General features: G+C 57.8%; 2 protein-coding genes across 3 annotated transcripts in view; both read right to left on the bottom strand.

Annotated features, from left to right (window-relative positions):
* Window positions 1-1,062, bottom strand: part of KCNIP3 (potassium voltage-gated channel interacting protein 3) — an 81,599-nt gene extending 80,537 nt beyond the window's left edge. Inside the window, exon 1 of the mRNA XM_081796840.1 lies at window positions 953-1,062. Coding sequence (XP_081652966.1) covers window positions 953-1,051 — 99 coding nt within the window. The 5' untranslated portion in view covers window positions 1,052-1,062. The remainder of the gene's footprint in view (window positions 1-952) is intronic.
* A 6,642-nt stretch (window positions 1,063-7,704) lies between these two features.
* PROM2 (prominin 2) lies at window positions 7,705-18,476 on the bottom strand. 2 transcript variants are annotated; one of them, XM_031025596.2, is made up of 20 exons: window positions 18,325-18,476; window positions 17,975-18,064; window positions 17,500-17,699; window positions 17,087-17,161; window positions 16,225-16,288; window positions 15,825-15,984; window positions 15,383-15,535; window positions 14,250-14,373; window positions 14,036-14,127; window positions 13,836-13,920; window positions 12,917-13,063; window positions 12,337-12,408; window positions 11,428-11,520; window positions 11,239-11,292; window positions 10,843-10,923; window positions 10,549-10,617; window positions 9,721-9,810; window positions 9,439-9,545; window positions 9,009-9,083; window positions 7,705-8,801 (listed from the first exon to the last, which is right to left on the bottom strand). In XM_031025596.2, exons 2-19 carry the CDS (start codon window positions 18,054-18,056, stop codon window positions 9,020-9,022), a joined length of 1,812 nt encoding a protein of 603 aa, XP_030881456.2. In that variant the 5' UTR covers window positions 18,057-18,064; window positions 18,325-18,476; the 3' UTR covers window positions 7,705-8,801; window positions 9,009-9,019. The 2 variants fall into 2 exon arrangements, with proteins under 2 accessions (XP_030881456.2, XP_081652965.1); XM_081796839.1 differs by lacking the exon at window positions 18,325-18,476 and having other exon boundaries at window positions 17,500-17,691.
* Between the last annotated feature and the right edge of the window lie 62 nt (window positions 18,477-18,538).

Genomic DNA, 18,538 nt, shown 5'->3' with positions numbered 1-18,538 from the left:
TACACGTGCTGGCTGGAGCTCCAGCAGCCATGTTGGACTTTAAGGTAACCTCAAGAATGGGAGCCAGTGAGACAGATGGAGCCTGAGTCCCTGCTGACCATGGGGCCCCCGTGCCAGCCCTTTATGGCCTCCCTCCGGACTTCTGCATGAGAGAGAAATGCAACCAACCTCGTTCGAACCAGATCTGAGCAGCCAGATCTAAGCCTGATGCTGCTTCTTCCTTCCCAAGCAAGACTATCCCAAACATGTGAGAAGCTTGCAAGGCATCAGGGCGGATTTTCTGAGTGCGAACTGTAGTCTGGGAACTGGCTTATTTTCCTCTCCCTCCTTCTTCACTTACTTATTCTTCAGCCTTCCCAACACCCTGCTACTATTTCTTGAACTCTGTCCCAGGCATTTTCCTTTGCCTTCTCTCTCTCCAACCTCCCAGCCGCCCTGCAGAGTGGGAACTAGGAGCACGTGTCCTTATTCAGGGGCTCAGAGCCCTTTAGGAAGTTGCCTTCATTGATCACCTGAACGATTAAAAGATGCACTCATTGCCCAGCCTTCAAGCCTAAGGCAGCCCCTCCCAGCAATCAGCCTTCCCCCTCCTCTCAGGGCTGTGGGCCCAGGCTCAGGGTCTGGGTCAGGCTCAGGGTCAGGGTCAAGCTGCTCTGGCCCTTGCCCCGGGGACCTGACAAGCAGCACCAGACACATGCCTGACCCCAAGCTCCTCTTCTGTCCAGCTGCTACCCCACAAACACCTAAAGCCTCTCAGGTCCAGAGGGGGCCCCGGACGGCTAGCCTCCCAGACGGGACACCCCGACACTTACTTTTTCAAAAGTGACCCTACAGGGGACGACAGCGCTTGAGGTCAAAGGAGGAAGCACAAGGCTCCCTTGGTCTAGGGCCACCCTCGGAAGCCCTGGCTCCCCACCCCTGGGTGAGAGCCCCCAGCCCCGCCGGCGCCTACCTTCGCCCGATGCATCCTGGGCGCTGAAGGAAACTGTGGCCGGCCTCCCCTCTTTGCCGCTGAGATCAGGACGGCCGCGCTGGCGGGCGGCTGCCGCATGTTTGCACGGCCCTACACGTAATCGTTACGGGCGGCTCCGCGCCCGCCCCCTGCCCACCCCTCCCGCCCCGCCTGCTTCTCCCCGCTCCACCCCTTCTGCTCTGCCTCCCTCAAGCCCTCTCCCTCCCTCGGTGTCGCTTTCCCTCTCTCCCTCCCTCTCTCCCTCCCCACCCCTCTCTGACAGATTCTCAGTCCCCTTCCCTGGCTCTCTGTTCCACTCTGGGTATAAATGGTTCCTAATCCGTCCCTCTGAGCCTGTTGAAGCCCCTTTCCCGGGCTCTTGGCTCTGGCCCTGCTCCTGTTGCAGGGCCCGCGGCTCTCTCTGTGCCCACCCCCCCCCCCCCGACCCCCCGCTGTCTGTCTCTTTCTCTAACACACACACTCCCTGCTCCCCTACCTCAGTCACAGGAGGGTGGAGTGGTGGGTGCAGAGAGCTTCCACTGGGGGGAGGAGAGCCCCCGCCCCGTACCCACGGGGTATTTGGAGGGGTGGGGGGGGGAGCCTGGAGAGCCTCCCCTGAGGCAGTTCCAGAACAGGCCAGCCCCTCCCCTCCCTGCTGCCCCCCACAGACAACCTCAGGCTGTCTTGGTCAAGATGGGCTACAAAGAGGGATCTGGCTCCACCTAGGCCTGGGATCTTCCTGGTGTCCCTCCCGCTGCCCTACAGACATCCCCTGGCCACCCCTGGTGCTGGGCATCCTTTCTGGGGACATCATTCTGGGTCTCTGGGTGGGAAATGGCCTCACTGATGGGAGCTCACCACCGGAAAAGGTGAAGCTGCCATGGCCACATTACTCGGGTCACACACAGGGGTCCTTCCCGCTCTTTCATCTGTCCCCCCCCACCCTCAACTGCCTCCCTCCCACATGGGACCTTGCAGTGGGCAGCCCTCCTGCACTCCTTATATCCCAAGGCAGCCTGTGCCTCCAGGGCCTGTCATCTGTCCCCACGGGTGGGCCTGAGGGTGGGACCACATTAGGGAGGCTGAGGGACCTTGCCAGATCTCCTGGGGGTGGTGGTGCTGGAGGAAAAGGGTGAGGGCCCCTGAGTTTGGGAGGGGAATCCTTCCTGCCCCTTGGGAGGGCAGACTCCTGGCCATTTGCTCAGCCCTGGGAAACCACCCAGGAGCCAGGTGCCCAAAACCTCTGCCAAGTTTCCCTTTTCTGCACCCCGAGGAGCCAGCTTGTGTCAGTGGTTTCCATGGAAACAGAGCCAGAGACACCCCCCCCCTCCTTTGCAGCATGCACGAGAGAATTTGCACTCCCTTCCTTTTTTTTTTTTTTTTGAGTCAGCCAATTAGCTCCAACTTTCAGATCCTCAGGGGCAGAAAATAGTCTGGAGTTGTTGACCCACTGAGGCAAGGAGGGCTGTTTCCAGGGCAGGAGACAGCCCAGGGGTCCTGTCCTGCTGGACAGGCTGCACCTCATGCTGGGAGCCCCAGAACGAGGGTGAGAAGCTGTTGGTCAGAGGCCAAGCTCTCTGGGGCCAAGTCCTTGCCCACTGGCCTCCTCTGCTCTGAGCAAAGCTCCCATAAGCAGGGACTCACTGAACATTCTGTCTTCACAGTGGCCCTGGGAGGAAAGTGTCACGATCTCACTTTGCAGATGATGAAAACGAGACCCAAAAAAGTTAAAGGATTTGCCCAGGGTCATAGGCCAGAAAGGGACAAAGCCAGTACCCACGGTGTTCCTTTCGTTCCAAAGTGACCATGGTGGATAAGATCCCACCCTACCTCGCATGTCCCATGCATCAGCTAGGAAACCCCCACCACACCATCTAGGACAGGCCTGGTCTGACTCAGGGCATGGTGTGAGGAGGCTGCACCCCAAAGAAGCGACTCCCCAGACCAGCATGGCCCTCTGTAGAATCACCCACCTGCTACTTGGGACACTCGCTGAACTTCCCCTACTCAGGATGCTTTCTTCCAAGGGAAGGAGCTTTGAGCTGCGACAGAACAGGACAGCTGCCCTCCTCGGCCAAGCCCCAAGCCCACTCATCCCCCCTTGGTGAGTGGGCCTTGGGGACATCCCACTGCAGCTGCCATCAATGAGGTGTCCCTCATACAAATGCTCATCTGGGGTATGTGTGCCCCTGCCGTGATCCTTGCCCCACTACAGGCCCCTTCCTGCCCCCCTCTAGCTCCCACACCCTCAGGGCTTTTCCAGAGCCCCAGGCACTTCCAGCTGGACTCCCTCACTGGGCCCTTGGGGGATGCAGGAATGAGAAAGGGCAGGAGGGAGTGGAGGGGGAGGAGTCCAGGAGCAGGGCTCCTCACACGGGCCTCAGTGGGGCTGGGAGGCCCTGACAGTGGTGTGGGCTTGTGGGCATCAGCAAACTTACCCCAAGAGGGAGTCGGGGAGTTTCCAGATTCTTTGGCAGTGTATCAGACCCAAAAAAGGTTAGGAAAGGCTGCAAGAGAGGCTTACCTTGTGGGCTGCACACACTTCAGCCTGACGGGTTTCAGCTATGGTTTTTCTCACATTGGCAGTTAGGAGGGGGAGCCCAAGGATGGGGAGTTTGGAAGGGGGACAGGAAGGGATCCTTTCAAGCCTGGAGAAGGCTGTTTCCTTGTGTAACAACATTTGAGAGGAGGCAGGGGCAAGCACTTTCGGCTGGCTGGGGGCTATCCTCTCATCCCCCCTTGGTGAGGGGCCCACACCACGAGTCTTGGGTCTTCTGGATCTTCCTCAATTGTTGCTCACTATCCTCTCCACTGCAGGCCCAAGTTCAAATTCCTCATCCTCAGGGACTCCAAACCTGGCTCCATGGAGCCCCCAGTCTGTATCCTTTTCCTGGGTCTTTTTTAGGGGGCCCTGGCTCTGCCTGCCCCTGGCCAAGCGGGGGTAGTGCAGGGGGAGAAAGAGAGAGAGAAAGATCCTCAATACGGTTTCTGGGTTTGGGCCCTCACCCCACCAAGAGCCTCTGCCTGTGAGGGAGGCCGCTCTGGGTGGAGATGGACATGGGGAGTCCCCTCCTCACAAGAGCTCCAGAAGTGTATGTGGCCCCCAAACAGCCTTCCTCCACTTGCCACAGCACTCGGGGATGTCACCGTGACATCGCACCAGCACAGCTGTGGAACTGGGACGTCACTGTCACTACTGATCCTGGAAATCTCTTCTTCTGCCCGCCCTCAGGTGGCGGGATGGACACCTGGCAGGCCCAGGGAGCTGCTTGGTGGGGGGATGCGACGGTTCTCCACCCCCTTGCCTGGAACCACATAGGGTGACTGGTGGGTGGGGCCTGCAGCCCACTGGAACGGAGCTGCCCTGCAATGCGCTCTGGTGTGGGAGGCTTAAAGCTACGCCCCTCCCTCCCGCAGGCCCTCCACGGGTCCTCGGGGCCTGGCCACCCCCCCCCACCCCGGGCTATTTCACAGGGGCCTCAGGGCACCAAGGAGCCCGGACTCCCTGTGGCGGCTCCACCTTCTGTTGCTGTGGTCTGTTCACGCTTCAGGCAGCCTCCTGGGACCTGGCCTGAGAGCCCACTGGACCCCCCTCACACGATCCCTCACCTGGGCCAGCAGCCCAGCCTGTCTCCGGCTCTCTAGAGTGTGCAGGTGAGATATCAGTCCACCCGATTTCTCAAAGTGCAGGGGACACCGTGAAGCTCTCTCCGAAGCCCCCTTCCTTTTGGCTGGGTGGGGGGGCATCCCAGCCCTCCCCTTGGGCTCCGCTCACCTCAAAATCTCCCTCCTCTAACCTCAACACCTGACTCTTGAGTATCCTCAGTGTGGTGAGGGTTCAGGCCACCTAAATTCTGTATCACTCGTGGGCAGAGCCCGGTGCTGGGGTGGGGTCAGCTCTCAGCGCACGGCCCCCCTTCCTCCCCCAGGGTGCTGCAGTAGTCTGGCAGCATTTGTAAGATGGGGGAATGCTCACTTCTCCAGCAGTGGCCCATCCAGGAAGGGCAAGGAGGGATTGGGGGCCACAGGGAAGAGGCTTCAATCCAGCAGCACCTGGTGCGTGGACCAGGCTGGCCACACCTCCCAGCTCAATCCCTGGTGTTTAGGCCTGGGAGACAGGGCACCAGGAGAGACAAGTAGAGAGGTCCTGACTCTAGGAGGGTGGAAAAGAGGGACACCGTCCATGACCCTCCAGAGCCGGAACACAGGCTGACCCCAGAGAATTCAGATACTGCTGGAAATGCCACCATCATTGGTTGATGCCTCTGGGAAACTGTGCCCCTTCTACTCAGCTCTCATCCAGTCTCTGGGCCTTAGTTTTCGCAGTCATAAAGAGGTGAACAACAGTGCTCGCATCTGAGCTAATTCATGGGAAGTGCTTAGCACACTTCCTGCTTCATTCTCAGAACTCAATAAATGTTAACTGTCTTTGTCCCCTCAGGTGGCCTGAGTGGGCCCCTTCCCACACCGCCCTTCCTCTGCACACTGGAGCCAGCTGGAACTGCCCTGGCCAGACACCTGGCACCTCAGAAGGCCTGGCCGATGTGGCATTTCTTTGGCGGAATCTGGCACTCATGGCCCACGGGGCCTTTCCTCTGGGATGGCCAGGCTGGAGCATCTGGCATGTCCCAGGGCCTTCAATCTGTCATCCCTGCTGCCACAGGGACAGCAAGGACACTTGGATCAAATCTCCTTGGAGACAGGGCCTCCCTCCCACACAGCCCTGGGGAATTGGAACTGGCAGTGTGCCCAGAAGGAAAAGAAGGAAAGGCCACCAGAACTGGAGGACCTGAATCCAAAGCCTGGCTGGGCTTCAACTTGTGAGACCCTGACTCTGTCCCATAGCTTTCCAGAGCTTCGTTTGCTCAACAGTGAAACAAGCATGAAAATCCCCACCGCCTTGAGGGAATGTTGTGAAAACAGAAGAGAATGTGACCACAAAGGGGCTTTGTTTTACACAGAAAGTAGGATGAGCATTTTAGGATTCCAGCATTTTTAAAACTGAGAAAATATGTAATATATTTTTCTCTGTAGCTATTTTTATCTCTCTGTCACCTGCTGAGTACCACCCCCATCCCCAGTTACCAGGGCCTACAGTGCAAGGCCCTGCAAGGCCCTAACAAACCAAGCTCCTTTGAACAGTCACTGTTCAGTTGGCTGGGTGAAGGTCCCTGGAACCTAGATTCAATGAGTGAAAGCCTTTCCCGAGTCGGGGCGGGGGTGGGAATCCGTTAATTTTGTAGAACTCCTACTTCTGATCATGGTGAACTAGGTAATTTGGCCTAAATTCCCAACTAAGGACAACTTAAAAGCTACTCAAAATATCTACTTTTAAGTTTGATTGGAGGTATCAGAGACTAAACAAGGGAGTAAAGAATCACTGGGCACAATTCTGTGCCCAGAAGGAAAAGAAGGAAACCCGGAGACACGTGCCTGACATTTGAAGCTACTTTCTCCCTGGGAGATCCGCTGATCCCCGAAGACACTACAAAAGTACTGAGCAGAGAGCTGTTAGAGGTAAAAATGAGGCCCACCAAGAGGAGGGGGTGCCTGGCAAATCTTTTATGCTTTGGGTTGGGACCCCAGAGGGATTCACCCCCAGGATACAAATGAACTGGAAATAGACCAGCACCCCAAGGGACTGCAAATCATCTCAGTCCTGAAACTAGTTTAAAACAATCCTGGTTTGCTAGATCCCAAGCCATCCACCAGATGTAAACATAATCCTTGAGATGATAGATAACTTCATCCTATGCCTCAGATTATTTCTGTATAGGTTTTCAGATGCAATGTGTGGCATTCAATCAAAAATCACCAAGTATGTGAGGAGACAAGGCAAAACCAACAAAAACCAAGATAAACAACAGACACTAGAAATAGACTCCAAGAGGTTCCATATTAGGAAGTTATTAAATTTTAAAATAACCATGTGCGGTATGCTCACATATCAAAAAGATAAGATAGAGAACTGGAAATTATTTTTTAATTGTTTTCTCTATTTTCATCCCATCAATTTCATTCTTAACATGCAGGGCGCCACAGTTCCCTGCATAGGGCAACAGATGAGAAACAAGCCCAAAAAGCTTTGGGAAAAGCCAAAAAAAAAAAAAAAAGCAGTTGTGCCTCATTCAAGGATGCCTGCTTGGAGTGTGCTTGCAACAGGGACCATAGGTTGTGTACCCACCATCCTAATTTCTAGTAGTAGATCTGTTGCTGGCTTGTAAGATGCAATTCAACATAAACACCCCCTGAAACTCAGCAGACTACAATCTTAAAGGGCTTCGCACCTTTGAACAGGGACCCATCTCCCTCCTCCTTTGTACCTGCCAAGACCCAGCTCGGCCCATGGCCCAGAGCGGTCACGGCAAAAAAAAAAAAAAAAAAAAGCAGCATCTGAGCATTTGTTCTGTGCCAGGCTCCTGCCAAGAGTTTTCCATGCAATTCACATTTTTCATAGCCCTAGGAGGCGGTCATGACTATTTTCTCCGATTTAGAAGTGGAGACACTGAGGTCTAGGGAACACAGAGAACATGTTCAAGGGGTCCTAGCTACCAAGCATTAAAGCCAGGACGTGCAGCCAGGTCTGCCTGCTCCCAGAGTGGGTCCCACTCCCCATCTGCTGATTGCTGGGGTAATCCTGGATGTCTACAGTCAGAGGAAGTCTTGGATTTTCCTCTCCAAAAAAACTCATTAAACACCAACTGCATAGAGGGCCCTAGCCTGAGCTGGTGTCAGACATCCAAGGCCAAGGCTTAGGAAGTGATAACACTTTAATGGATCTGAGGTTTTGTCCATCTCTTCTCTCTCCTTCTCCTTTTCCCTGTTTCTGGGACTCAGCATCCAGCATGCAGAGAAGACACAGGATGGACTAGGCCTCATGCATAGGATAGAAAGAGTAATGGCCACAGTACAAAATCCAGTTGTGGCCACCAGGTCTCTCCTGGGAAAGCTGGGTGGGGGTTGTCAAAGAGGCTACCTTCTGGGGAGCTGGGGGTGACCCCCCCCACTCTGGCCTGTGTCCCAGGTCCCTTCCTAGGGAGACAGTGCTCAGAGAGGAGCTGCAGGACAAAGCACTATTTCCAACCCAGGGTGCAGGCAAGGGGCTCAGCCTTCAGACAGGCCTCCCTCAACCCACAGGGTGGCCAGAAATCCAGGCCAGGGCCTGTGGAGGGTCCAGGTGTCTGGGCAGTGGAGGGCTCGAGGGCCATGAGGCAGAGAGCCCTAGCGTCCCCTGGCCTGCTTGATGGCTTTACCTGATTAGCTTAGTTGGGCAGGAGGGGTCCCTGGGTGCCAGCAAGGTAGTGGGATAAGGTAGAAAGGGGACAAAGCAGGGAAAAAGGTTTCCCCGGCGGGGAGGATGTAAGGGCTGGGGCAGAGTGGAGTTGGATAGGTGGGCAGGTCAGATGATGAAAAGGGGCAGGAGCTTGGTAAGGAGCGGGGGGGAGGTGTGGCAGGGGATGGGACAGATGGTGACAGAATGGGGTTGGGCAGGGCCTCTGTCTCACCCACGGGGCTGAGGAAGGGGTTCCAATAGATGGAGAACAGGCTCCCGCTGGTGCTAATATGTTGCAGCGAGGAGGATAAGGGATCGATATCTGGAAGAATCTATTGGCTCCTGTAGCCCAACAAAAGTTAAATGTGCTTCTGAGAATGAAAAAAGGGGTTCATGAGCAGCAAGGAAGGGGGGGAAGAAATAGGCAAAATGGGGTCAGGTAACTGGAGTTGAAGGACAATCCAGGCCTGATGCCAGTCTGGGCTCTGAGCAACAGCAAGTCCTCTGGTCCAGGGCAAATCAAAGGAGGAGGAAGGCAGGCAGCCCCAGGCATCACCTTGCAGCCAGCAAATACCCCTGTTATGGATTAAGAACCAAAGGTGAGGGAGAAGGTGGGGAAGGCAGGGCTCAGGCTGAGTGGGCCAGATCCAACACTCAGACCCCACCAAGTCCCAGAACCTTCCTGCCCTCCTGGGCCCTAGAGACCCCAGATCCCAAACCCATCCCTTCCCTTCCTATGCCCCACTCCCGGCACCAAGGAACGAAGCAGGTGGGGAAACTTACCCACTGGGGCCCTACAGCTTCAGGGAGGTGACCCGGGGGATGTGGAAGAGCTGAGTCTCCTCCGAGCTGGTGGAACTGTGATGTCACAAAAAGAAAGTGAGTGAGCCCCCAGACACAGACCCTCAGCCCCGACACAGGGACAAGCCCAGAGCCCGATTTTCCCACCGTAGAAGCTTTCCAGGGGTAGGAAGAGTTCCAAAAAGCTGTGCCTGGAGGGGATGTGTTGCAACAAGCAGATTATAGGGCAGACATACGAAAGAACTTCCTGGCCCTGGAGTTGCTCAGAGCGTGTGACTCTTCAGAGCTAGGCATGAGCCTCCTCTGCCGGGGAGGCCTCTGGAGGGGGTGTGGCAGGGGATCAGTACCCAGCGACTAGAAGGACTCCTTCCTGGACCCCAGCTGTCCCCCTCAGTCCTGGCAGCCTCCTCACCTGAGGCGTTTCCAAATGGGATGAAAGTATTTGGAGGTCTTGACAGCAAAGATGATGCTGGGGATCAGGAAGAAGGTGCACCATGCCAGGCAGAACCAGAAGGCATTCTAGAACAGAGGGTGTGAGGTCAGCTCGCTGTGGCTAGGCAGCGACTTCTTCCCAGCCCCAGTCTTCCCACTGAGTCAGCGAGGGGCACGGGGAAGCATTCTTGGGGCTGAGGGGAAGGTCTGGTGTGCAGGCCTGGAGGAAGTCCACGAGCCCTGAGGAGCTGGAGGCACTCACCCAGGGGTCGGCCATCATGTCACACAGGACCACACGGCCATTGTCCAGGGCTCCGGAAAGAGGTTTGCAGGTGGCAATGTGCTGAGTCACCTGCAGTGTGGACACAAGGCAGGCACATGCAGAGACGCTCAGATGCACGGGTGCACACCCCACATTCGGAGAAAGAGGGTGCCAGGGACAGAGAGAGGTCTGGGGACACAGTCGGGGGAGCCACTGCACAGCTATATGCAGACACGTGGACGCAGGGACACAGAGACGAAGACACACCGACACAGGCTCATCGCTCTGCTGCTGCCTCTTCCATCCCATTTGCCAGGCTGGATTAAGCCTCTACTGTGTGCCCAGGACTGTTCTTTAAGTTCACACCCTCGGTGGAGAGCCCCACGGGTGGTGTGCACGCACATGCCTATGCCCCCCATACACATGCACACGCACACGCACACTCGGGGTTCAGCAAGACCACACCCGCCCAGTGTGCATGCCAGACAGCTTGCAGAGGCCGTGGTCAGCACAGGCCTGCAGGAGGCGGTGCGCTTGGAGAGCTGGGCAAAGGGTCCGCATGAGGAAGGGCACAGGGGCAAGGTTCTAGAGAGCCACGGCTGGCCCAGCTCACACTCAGGCCTCAGAGAAGGGCTGCGGCAGAGGCTGAGTGAGCAGAGCCCCACCAGGAAGCAGGGGTGCAGATGCCAGACGCAGAGTTTGGGTTCAATGCTGAAAGCCTAGGGCACCCCCAGGGGCTTTAGGGGACAGAGGAGGGATGCAAGAGTGTGGAAAGCCGATGCCGCCAGGAGCCTGCTTGAGGCCGGGAGGGCCTGGACCCCCACTCACCTCCTCTCTTACCCAGGCCACGTACTGGGAGAAGTAACCCACCTCCCGGGTCAGGAAACACTCACTTTCCTGCAGGAGAGAGAGGAGCCCACGGCTGGTAGGTGTCCCAGGAACCAGCCCCCACCGCCCCCCATGCCCGGCACCAGCAGGACAGGCCGAGCTGGCTTTCCTGGGAGCCACAGTGAGGGGACAGGGTGGAGGAGAAGCCTGGGCGGACGCTCCATGTGCTTTAGCACCTCGGTCCATCTCTGACTATGTGGCAGCCCCCCTGCCCCTGTCCCATGTCCCACTCACATTCCTCAAGATCCTGGTGGCCCAGGTAGGCAGCTCTCCTTTTAGGTAAGCGACCTTGTCCAAGACACCAGAGGTCTCCATCTGGGGGAAAGGAGAAAGGCTTGATTCAGCGCCCTGCTCAGTCAGGAGCAGCCATGCATTCACTCACCCATTCCTTAATTCAACATCTCACGCACACATACTCACCTTGGGTTGGGGGTGTTAGGCCCTAAGACACAGAGGCCAAAGACAGTGGTCTTTAAGGATCTGCCCACCCACCCCCATTTCTTCCCACCCCCTATCCTCAACCTCCAGGGGGACTCAGCAGAGCAGATGAGATCCCAAGCCAGCAGGGCCCTTCCTTTTCCCTCTCTTGCCAACCTGCTCCACCCGACCCTCCCCATCCCCAGCAGCCACCTGGAGATTCGGGGCTGAGGATGCCAGGGCCCTGACAGTGAGGTTGAGATTGGCCTGTGGAGGAGAGAGCAGGGCTGGTTAAGGGAAGGGATGCATAGAGAAGAAAGTTTCCCGCCCCTCCCTCCTCTTTTAGCCCTCCCTGCCTCTCCTCTTCCCCGGGTTCCAGGCTCCCTGGGCCTCCAAACTTACCACAAGGCTCTGCTGGGGGAGAACCTTCTCCTGATAGAGGTTTTTGAGCCCTTGGGCCTCCTCCTGCAGTTGCTTCCCCAGCACAGAACTGCCCTGAGGGGAGACAGAGATGAGAATGGTACTCTGCCAGGGACAGGACAGCCTCTGCCAACATATGCTTTACCCAACTGTTCAGTCAGACATACTGAGAAGATGTGGAAAGTGCTGGGCTCAGAGGCAGAAAACCGAGGCCTCCTTAAGCTCCTGGGCCTGATCCAGGTTTGGAGGCACTGAGCCCAAGTTCTAGGTCTACCACTAGCTTACTAGGTGCCTCTAAGCCAGCCACACTGAGTTTGTCTGAGGTGCAGTGGTATCTCCTAAAACAGGAATACTCCTCATTCTACCCACCTGAGTGCTTAGTGTGGAGTCATGTCTCAAAGAGCACTTTTTAAGCTCTAAATATTTAGAAATACAAAATGCTATTTTTTTCCAGTAGTTTAAGCTTCTTGAGGATAACTATCATGACATCTAGTCCATAGCACTGTCCTCACACCTGCCCCAACAGACTCCATGAGCAGTGTGCACTTAGAAATGCTTGCCCCACTGTATGACGTCAGACCAGTCACTTCATCTGATCTGAGGTGGAGGATAATCCACTTTACAGATGAAGAAACCGAGGCCCAGAGATACTGAATGACCTGCCCATGGCCACACAGCCCATTGGAGGTAGAGCTTAAGTCAGAATTGATACTGTAAAACTCTTAAGCCCGCCCCAGGGACCCAGAGCCTCAGCGCTCACTGGTGGGAACCTCACAATCCCCTGCCTTTGTCTTCGTGTCCCTCCCCAGTCTAAGCCCTCCCACCCTCTCCCACCTCCCAGGCCTCTCTCTGAGTCCTGCCTGCCCAGTGGGGTCTCTGGCCCCTTCTCACTTGGGTCTGGGCCAATTCTTCCAGCTCCTGGGCCAGCTTCTCCATGTTGGTGTTCACCACAGGCTTCTGGATCTGGAGACAGACAGGAGAGGCCAACAGGGAATGCACGCTGGCTCCCCCAGCCCTCAAATTCCCAATCTATTCAGAAGTACCCCGCACCAGCTAAGTCTATCGTGACACACGGCTCACAGTGGGTTTGGCCTGAAACTGTGAAATATATCAGGAATTTTCTATTAGGATAGAAAAACAAACAAACAATGAGACGCCTTTTGTGTAACCCAATGAGGAGACCACCTCCCACCAGCATTCGCCACAGCAGTGGGTTCAGGACCATGAACAGCGACACGTGCTGTTGGGTGGGAGCCCGTTCATTCCTGCCCAGCCCAGATGGGGGCACCGGGACAGGCAGGAGGCGCATGGTGTGCGGACACCCCCAACAGGAAGAGACCCCCCCCAGGGACATGTAGAAAAGTGGAGGGAATGGGGAGGGCTGTGATGACATAACATACCACCCCTTGGCCCAGCTCCTCTGCAAGCCCCCCTGTCTGCCATGGTCTGGCCTGAGGTGCTCCCTGCTGACCTGAACGAGGAAGCTGGAATAGTGGATTTTCTCAAGCCCACTGCTCTGCAGGGCTTCCAGGTCCCGGTGGGCGGCTGGGCTCAGCAGGTCCAGATTCTTCATGTCTACTTTGAGGTTCTGCAACTCCTGCTGCAGCTTGGCAGTGTACTGAGGGGGGGCGGGGGGCCAGGGTGAGGGCATGCCCAGTTGCTGAGCCAGGACCCCAGAGCTGCTCTCCTAGGTGAGGAGACACCAGGCCCACAGGGCCCTCCTTCTGCATATCCAGGACCCCCACCTTGGAAACTTCCAGCCCCAGACAGTTTCCCAGGAGGTCTCTGCTTCTCACCTGCCCCCACTCCAACCCACCCCCACCAAGACCTAGCTCTCCACCAGCACCTTTCTGGCTAGTGGACAGCAACACAGACCTTCCCTGGCCACCCACTATAAAATAGCTTCCCTGGCCCACCTTTACGGCTGTGGGAGCTCAGCGGAGGGCCTCTGGTGAGCCATCCTCCAGGGACTCCCAACATCATCACCATTGTTTTCACTGTCACACCCCATCCCCAACCACCCCACTACCGACCACAGCATTCCAACCAATGCCTGTCCTCAGTAAGGACACGCACACCCTAGCCCTGTCACTCACTGTCACCAGCCCTTCCTGCTACAGCCTCAACTGTGTTCAGTTCTTCTTGGAGCACAGTGTTCGGAGCTGTGCCTCTAGGCATTCATCCATCCTCCCACACACCCTAGAAACCATCCTGGGCTCTCGCCCTGGGCCAGGCCCTGAGCTTGCACCTGAGGCCTCTGCCCCCTGAGGTATCTCCATCACTCTTGCAGACTTCTCGGGTTCAATAAGATGGTCCCACCACAGAGGCAAGGCCAGAGGAGGGGGGTTCTGCAGGAGGGATCTCCACAGCCTTCCAGAAGTTTCCCTTACCTGGCTGATATTCAGGTGCTTCTCCAGATCATAGGAGCCATTGAGCTGCAGGATGCTCCAGAGCGCGGCCCCTTCCCTGCATTGCCTGGGGAGGAATAATGGACTTCGAAGATGGGAGAGAAGGACAGCAGGTGGGGGCTGACATCCGCTACCTCAGCTCCTCCCCACACCCTGTCCCCCAGCAGAGGCTTCCCACTCACTGATAGGCCAGGAGGATGCTGATGTTCTTCTTCAGGCCAAGAAGCTGAGACAAGTTCATGGATGGGGGCAAGTTCCCTGGGGTGTCTGCAAACTGGAAATGGGGCAAAGAGAAAAGGGCCCTGAGCAGGCTGAGGGCAAGGCCACCCCCGGTTCCCCTAGAGCCTGGTCCCCTCCCCCTCCCTCTGGGCCCTAGAGCAGGGCAGGCAGGGTCACCTTGTAGAGCTCTTTGCTCTCCCAGCTCTGACACACTAGAGTCTGCACATTGCCGCCCACCAGGAAGGTGGCAAAGACAAGGAGGATGAGGGGTGCAGCGAAGAGGAAGCTGAAGCCCACACCTCTGGGGAAGGCAGAGGGATGGGGTTGAGGTCGGAGACAGGAGGCTGGCTACCCTGGACCACACACCCTCTGTCCCACCACATGGGGGGGGCGGCCAGTATGGTCAGCGAGTCAGCCCCAGGGCAGAGCCCTTTGAGGACTCAGCCTCCTAAGGCCAGGAGGGAGAAGTCAGAACAGCTGGCTGCCCCCCCTCCCCTGCCCCCCACTCCCACCTATCACTGACCCCCTGACTGGCCCCCTCCCCCGCCCCCCACTCCCACCTATCACTGATGCCCTGGCTGGCCCTGGCAGCCTACAGGAGAGAGTAGCTGCTTTGCTCGAAGACACAGGACAGCCCGCCTCTGAGCCGAGGGCACATGGAGATGACCGGCTCCAGAGCTCAGCCCTCAACAGAGCCCCCTGGCGCAGTAGGGGCCGCAACTTAGAGGGGCTGAATGGGACCAGTGCTGCTGACCTGTAGGGCTTCTCTGTGGGATAGGCACAGCCCCAAGCCAGGGTTTGAGGCTTGGAGAATAGAACAAGGACTAGATTTCAGCCTCCACTCACCCCTTTGTTCAGGCACCATTATGCACAACTGAATGTGGCGTCCCCGGCCTTAGAAAACATCTAGTCCAGAGATGGCAAACAGATTCTACCTCTGGTGCCATCCCCTGTTGGTAGTGCTATCTAGATGTTGGGTTAAGAAGGATTCTGAGGCTACGTCCGGCTCAGTGGGAAAGAGTGCCCATTGGTTACTATAATTGCCACTGGTATGGACGGGGGAAGTGCTTCTTATTTGCCATTCCTGCTCTAGTCCAACCTTTTTACACAGATGAGGACGTGGAGGCCCAGATGGGTTAGTAATTGGCCCAGAGTCACCCAGTGAGTCAGTGCCAGAGCCAGAAGCAGAGCTCAGCCTCTTGATTCTCAGGACTTGCTCCTGTAGCCACACTAGGAGCTGTCCATGGGCATGAGAGGAATCCGGCCGGCCCGGTGGGAGAGACCCTTCTCCTGCCCCCAGCCCATCTTACATCAGGAGGAAGCGGGCTCCAGCCTCGCCCTTGGCTTCCGAGCGGCTGGGGTCCTCCCTGGCAGACAGTCCCCAGATGCCCAGGTTGAGGCCCAACAGGTTACAGACCACCACAAGCAGGACTGCGGAGCACAACACGCAGCCCAAAATCCACCTGCCACAGAGAGGGTGCAGTGTCACCGAGAAGGGAGACACCAGGATGGGCTGGCATAGGACCTATGGCTAGGTGGGGGCCCACTGCTCCCCCGTTGCCTCCCCAGGCTCAGGTCCCAAGGGTACATAGCCAAGGTGGAGACGGAGGCCCAAGGAGTAAGGGGCCTTGGCTGAAATGGAGGCAGATGCTCAATATAGCCAGGGGTTGATGAGGGCTGGAAATCGGGGCCCAGCGTGCCTGAGAGGCTGGGCTGCCTATCCCATCCCCAAGCCCATGGGTTCCCGGGCACCTGTATTTCTCGTATCTCTGCACCTCCTTCAGGTAGGGGCGGCTACTCTGTTCCACCTCCTTCAGCGCCCGGCTCCAGCGAGAGGCTGCCTCCCAGCCTGGGAACCTTTCCGCCAGTGTCTTCAGCCCTTCAGGCTTCTGGGCCACCACCTTCTTCACCTCTGCCCCAAGCAGCAGAGACTCATGGGAGGGGGAAGTCTCCCAGGAGCCCAGGGAGGAGACGGATGGGCCAGAAGAGGTTCTGGGACCCCCAGAGAGGGCCCACTAAAGAGACCAGGCCCAGATGGAGGACAGCCTGCACCCTCCCCCCATCGCCCCTACTGCCCCACCCCCTCTCCATGAGCCTCTCTGGTGGGAGCAGCACGCTCGGCAGCCAACCCGGCCCCTGGACAGGGCCTCACCTTTGACCACGTTGGCCGTCTGCAAGGCCACCAGGAGCGGGAGGGCATTGAAGGTGCTGTTCTCCTGCCGGAACAAAAGGCAGCTGTGCGTCCTGCTTCGCACCCATGGTCCCAGCTTGAGGGGCCCCTGACAGCACCAGGCCCGGGGGGGAGGGCATCCCACTCAGCGCTCCCAGCTCAGGAAATCAGGAAACAGGCCTCCCTTTGTTCTCTTGGTGGATGGCCTCTTCTCTGCTCCCTCAGCCCAGCCTGACTCGGCTCCCCAAAACATTGCTCCTGGAAGACCCCTCCTTTCTCTCCCCACCCCTCTCGCCGAGCCTGTGGCAGCCTCTGGCCATCCTCTTCTCTTTCATCCATCCTGCGTGTGACGCCAGGCCTCGCTCCCTAAAGTCCAGCTCCAACCTACTCTTCCAGCCTCAGCTGCTGTTCCCTTCCTCCTGGGACCTTCAGCTCCAGCCACCCAGGACAGGTGACTCACCATTTCCCCAACTCTGGAATTTTCCAGGCCCTGGGTCACAGGTACTGACTCATGGGCACCCTCCCCCACAGCCCAGCTGCCCTGAGGGCTGCACCTTCAGGGCTCGGCTTGTGTCCTGGCTCCCTGGCCACCCCAGCCCCCACCACCTCAAGGGGCCCAGCTCTTCCTTCTGAGTTCCGGGCCTGCCTCCCCCACCAGACTGCGTGCACTCGAGAACCAGCATCATGAGCCTCTAGCCCAGGGAGCCCTGTGGTAGGGAAGGCCCTGATTTGACCCAAGTCTTAGGTTCAACTGGGTTCCCACCCCCAAAGGGGGAAGATGAGGCCCCCTCACTTGTGAGCTGCCAGGTGGCGGGGAAGTCAGGTAGAATGGGCATGCACTCACCTCCTGGACCATACTGGAGAAGTTGGCCTCTGGGACACCCTTCAGCCGATGCAGGACATCGTCCACAGGGGATACCTGAAATGGGGGCGGTGGTATGACAAAGTCCATGGAGAGGCCTAAGGGGGAATCCTGAGGGAGGATGGGAGGAACCCTCATTGTCCTCACATGCAAAACGGGGCCCACCTCCCGAGGTGGCAAGGAGAACTCAAGGAGCTAAGATACAGGAAGCCCACAGCACAGCACGTGGCCCAGGAAAGCTCTCGCCAGGCTGCCGGGATGACTAGCATTAACCCTTGCTATGTGGAGAGGGGAGGAGCTGTTCGAGGGAAGGGAGCTGGAATCTGCCTCAGGAAACACCCAGGACTCCCGGGGCAGCGGGCAGAGCAGCCCCCTTCCCTTCGGGGGGCCCTCACCTGGTGGAAGTCAGCTCCCAGCTCCAGGGCACGGGCTCGGCTCTGGGCCTCGGTGCAGCCCTGGCAGCCGGACTCCTGCAGCAGGGCGAGGAGGCGCTCGCGGTGCTCCCGGACGGCTGGCTCCAGGTCCTGCTGTCCCTTCCGCAGCTCCACCAACGTGGTGTTTAGGGCTTGCAAGTGATCCACAGAGACCTGCAGGGCTGAGAGACCCCCTTCTGGACCCGGCAATCTCAGAGGCCTTGTGGGAGATAGAACACCTCCCCCTCCCCCCAACCCAAGGGATGCGGGTCATGAACCTCTGTAGGTTCATAATGGAGACTGCCCTAGGGCAAGTTAAGCCAGGTTGGGGATCCTAGGATAAAGCCATGAGCAAGTCAGGGGAGGGGCTCGCTGAGGCAGCATAAGAAATCCTGGGCTGGGTGAAGGTGGGGCCTGCCCCCATGCGACGCCCACCCAGGACACTGGGCTCACTCACCCTGGCCCAGGCTGCTCACTGAGGCCAGCACTTCATACACAGTGCTCTTGAGCTGGGTGTGGATGGTGCTCCCAATGCTCATGCCGACACCTGGAGAGCACAGGGTGGTCTGCAGGGCTGGCCCCCAGGGGCCTAGGGGCCTTCTTCACCCATCCAGCCAGCCTCCCCAGGCCCTTCACTGGTCCTGCAGCAACAGGGACTACTGTGCTCCCCGGCTGGGCCCCGTCCCTGCCTCTTCAAGGGTGCGCCCGGGGGAGCCCAGGATAAGGGGATGAGAGGGGTCTCCCAAGGCCGGCCAGAGCAGGGGGATCCGGGGGCCGGCCAGTCTGTCTGCCGGCTGCATCGCTCACCATCCAGTTCCTCCAAGACTCGCTTCTGAGGAAGGGAGAACTGCTGTGCCACGGCCTGCAGCTCCTAGGCAAACAGCGTCAGGAGGCTGCTCTCCCCTGCCACCTGACAGCCCCCTCTCGTCCCTTCCCCAGCTCTCTCCCAGGACGCCACACGCAGCTGGGTGGTCATCCTAAAGATGCCCTGGGTGCATTTATGTATTACAGCAACTCTCCA

The sequence above is a fragment of the Leptonychotes weddellii genome, chromosome 10 (genome assembly GCF_054177405.1).
Source record: "Leptonychotes weddellii isolate Sample4059 chromosome 10, ASM5417740v2, whole genome shotgun sequence".
NCBI classification, from domain to species: Eukaryota; Metazoa; Chordata; class Mammalia; order Carnivora; family Phocidae; genus Leptonychotes; species Leptonychotes weddellii.
This window is presented reverse-complemented; position numbering and strand designations above follow the sequence as displayed.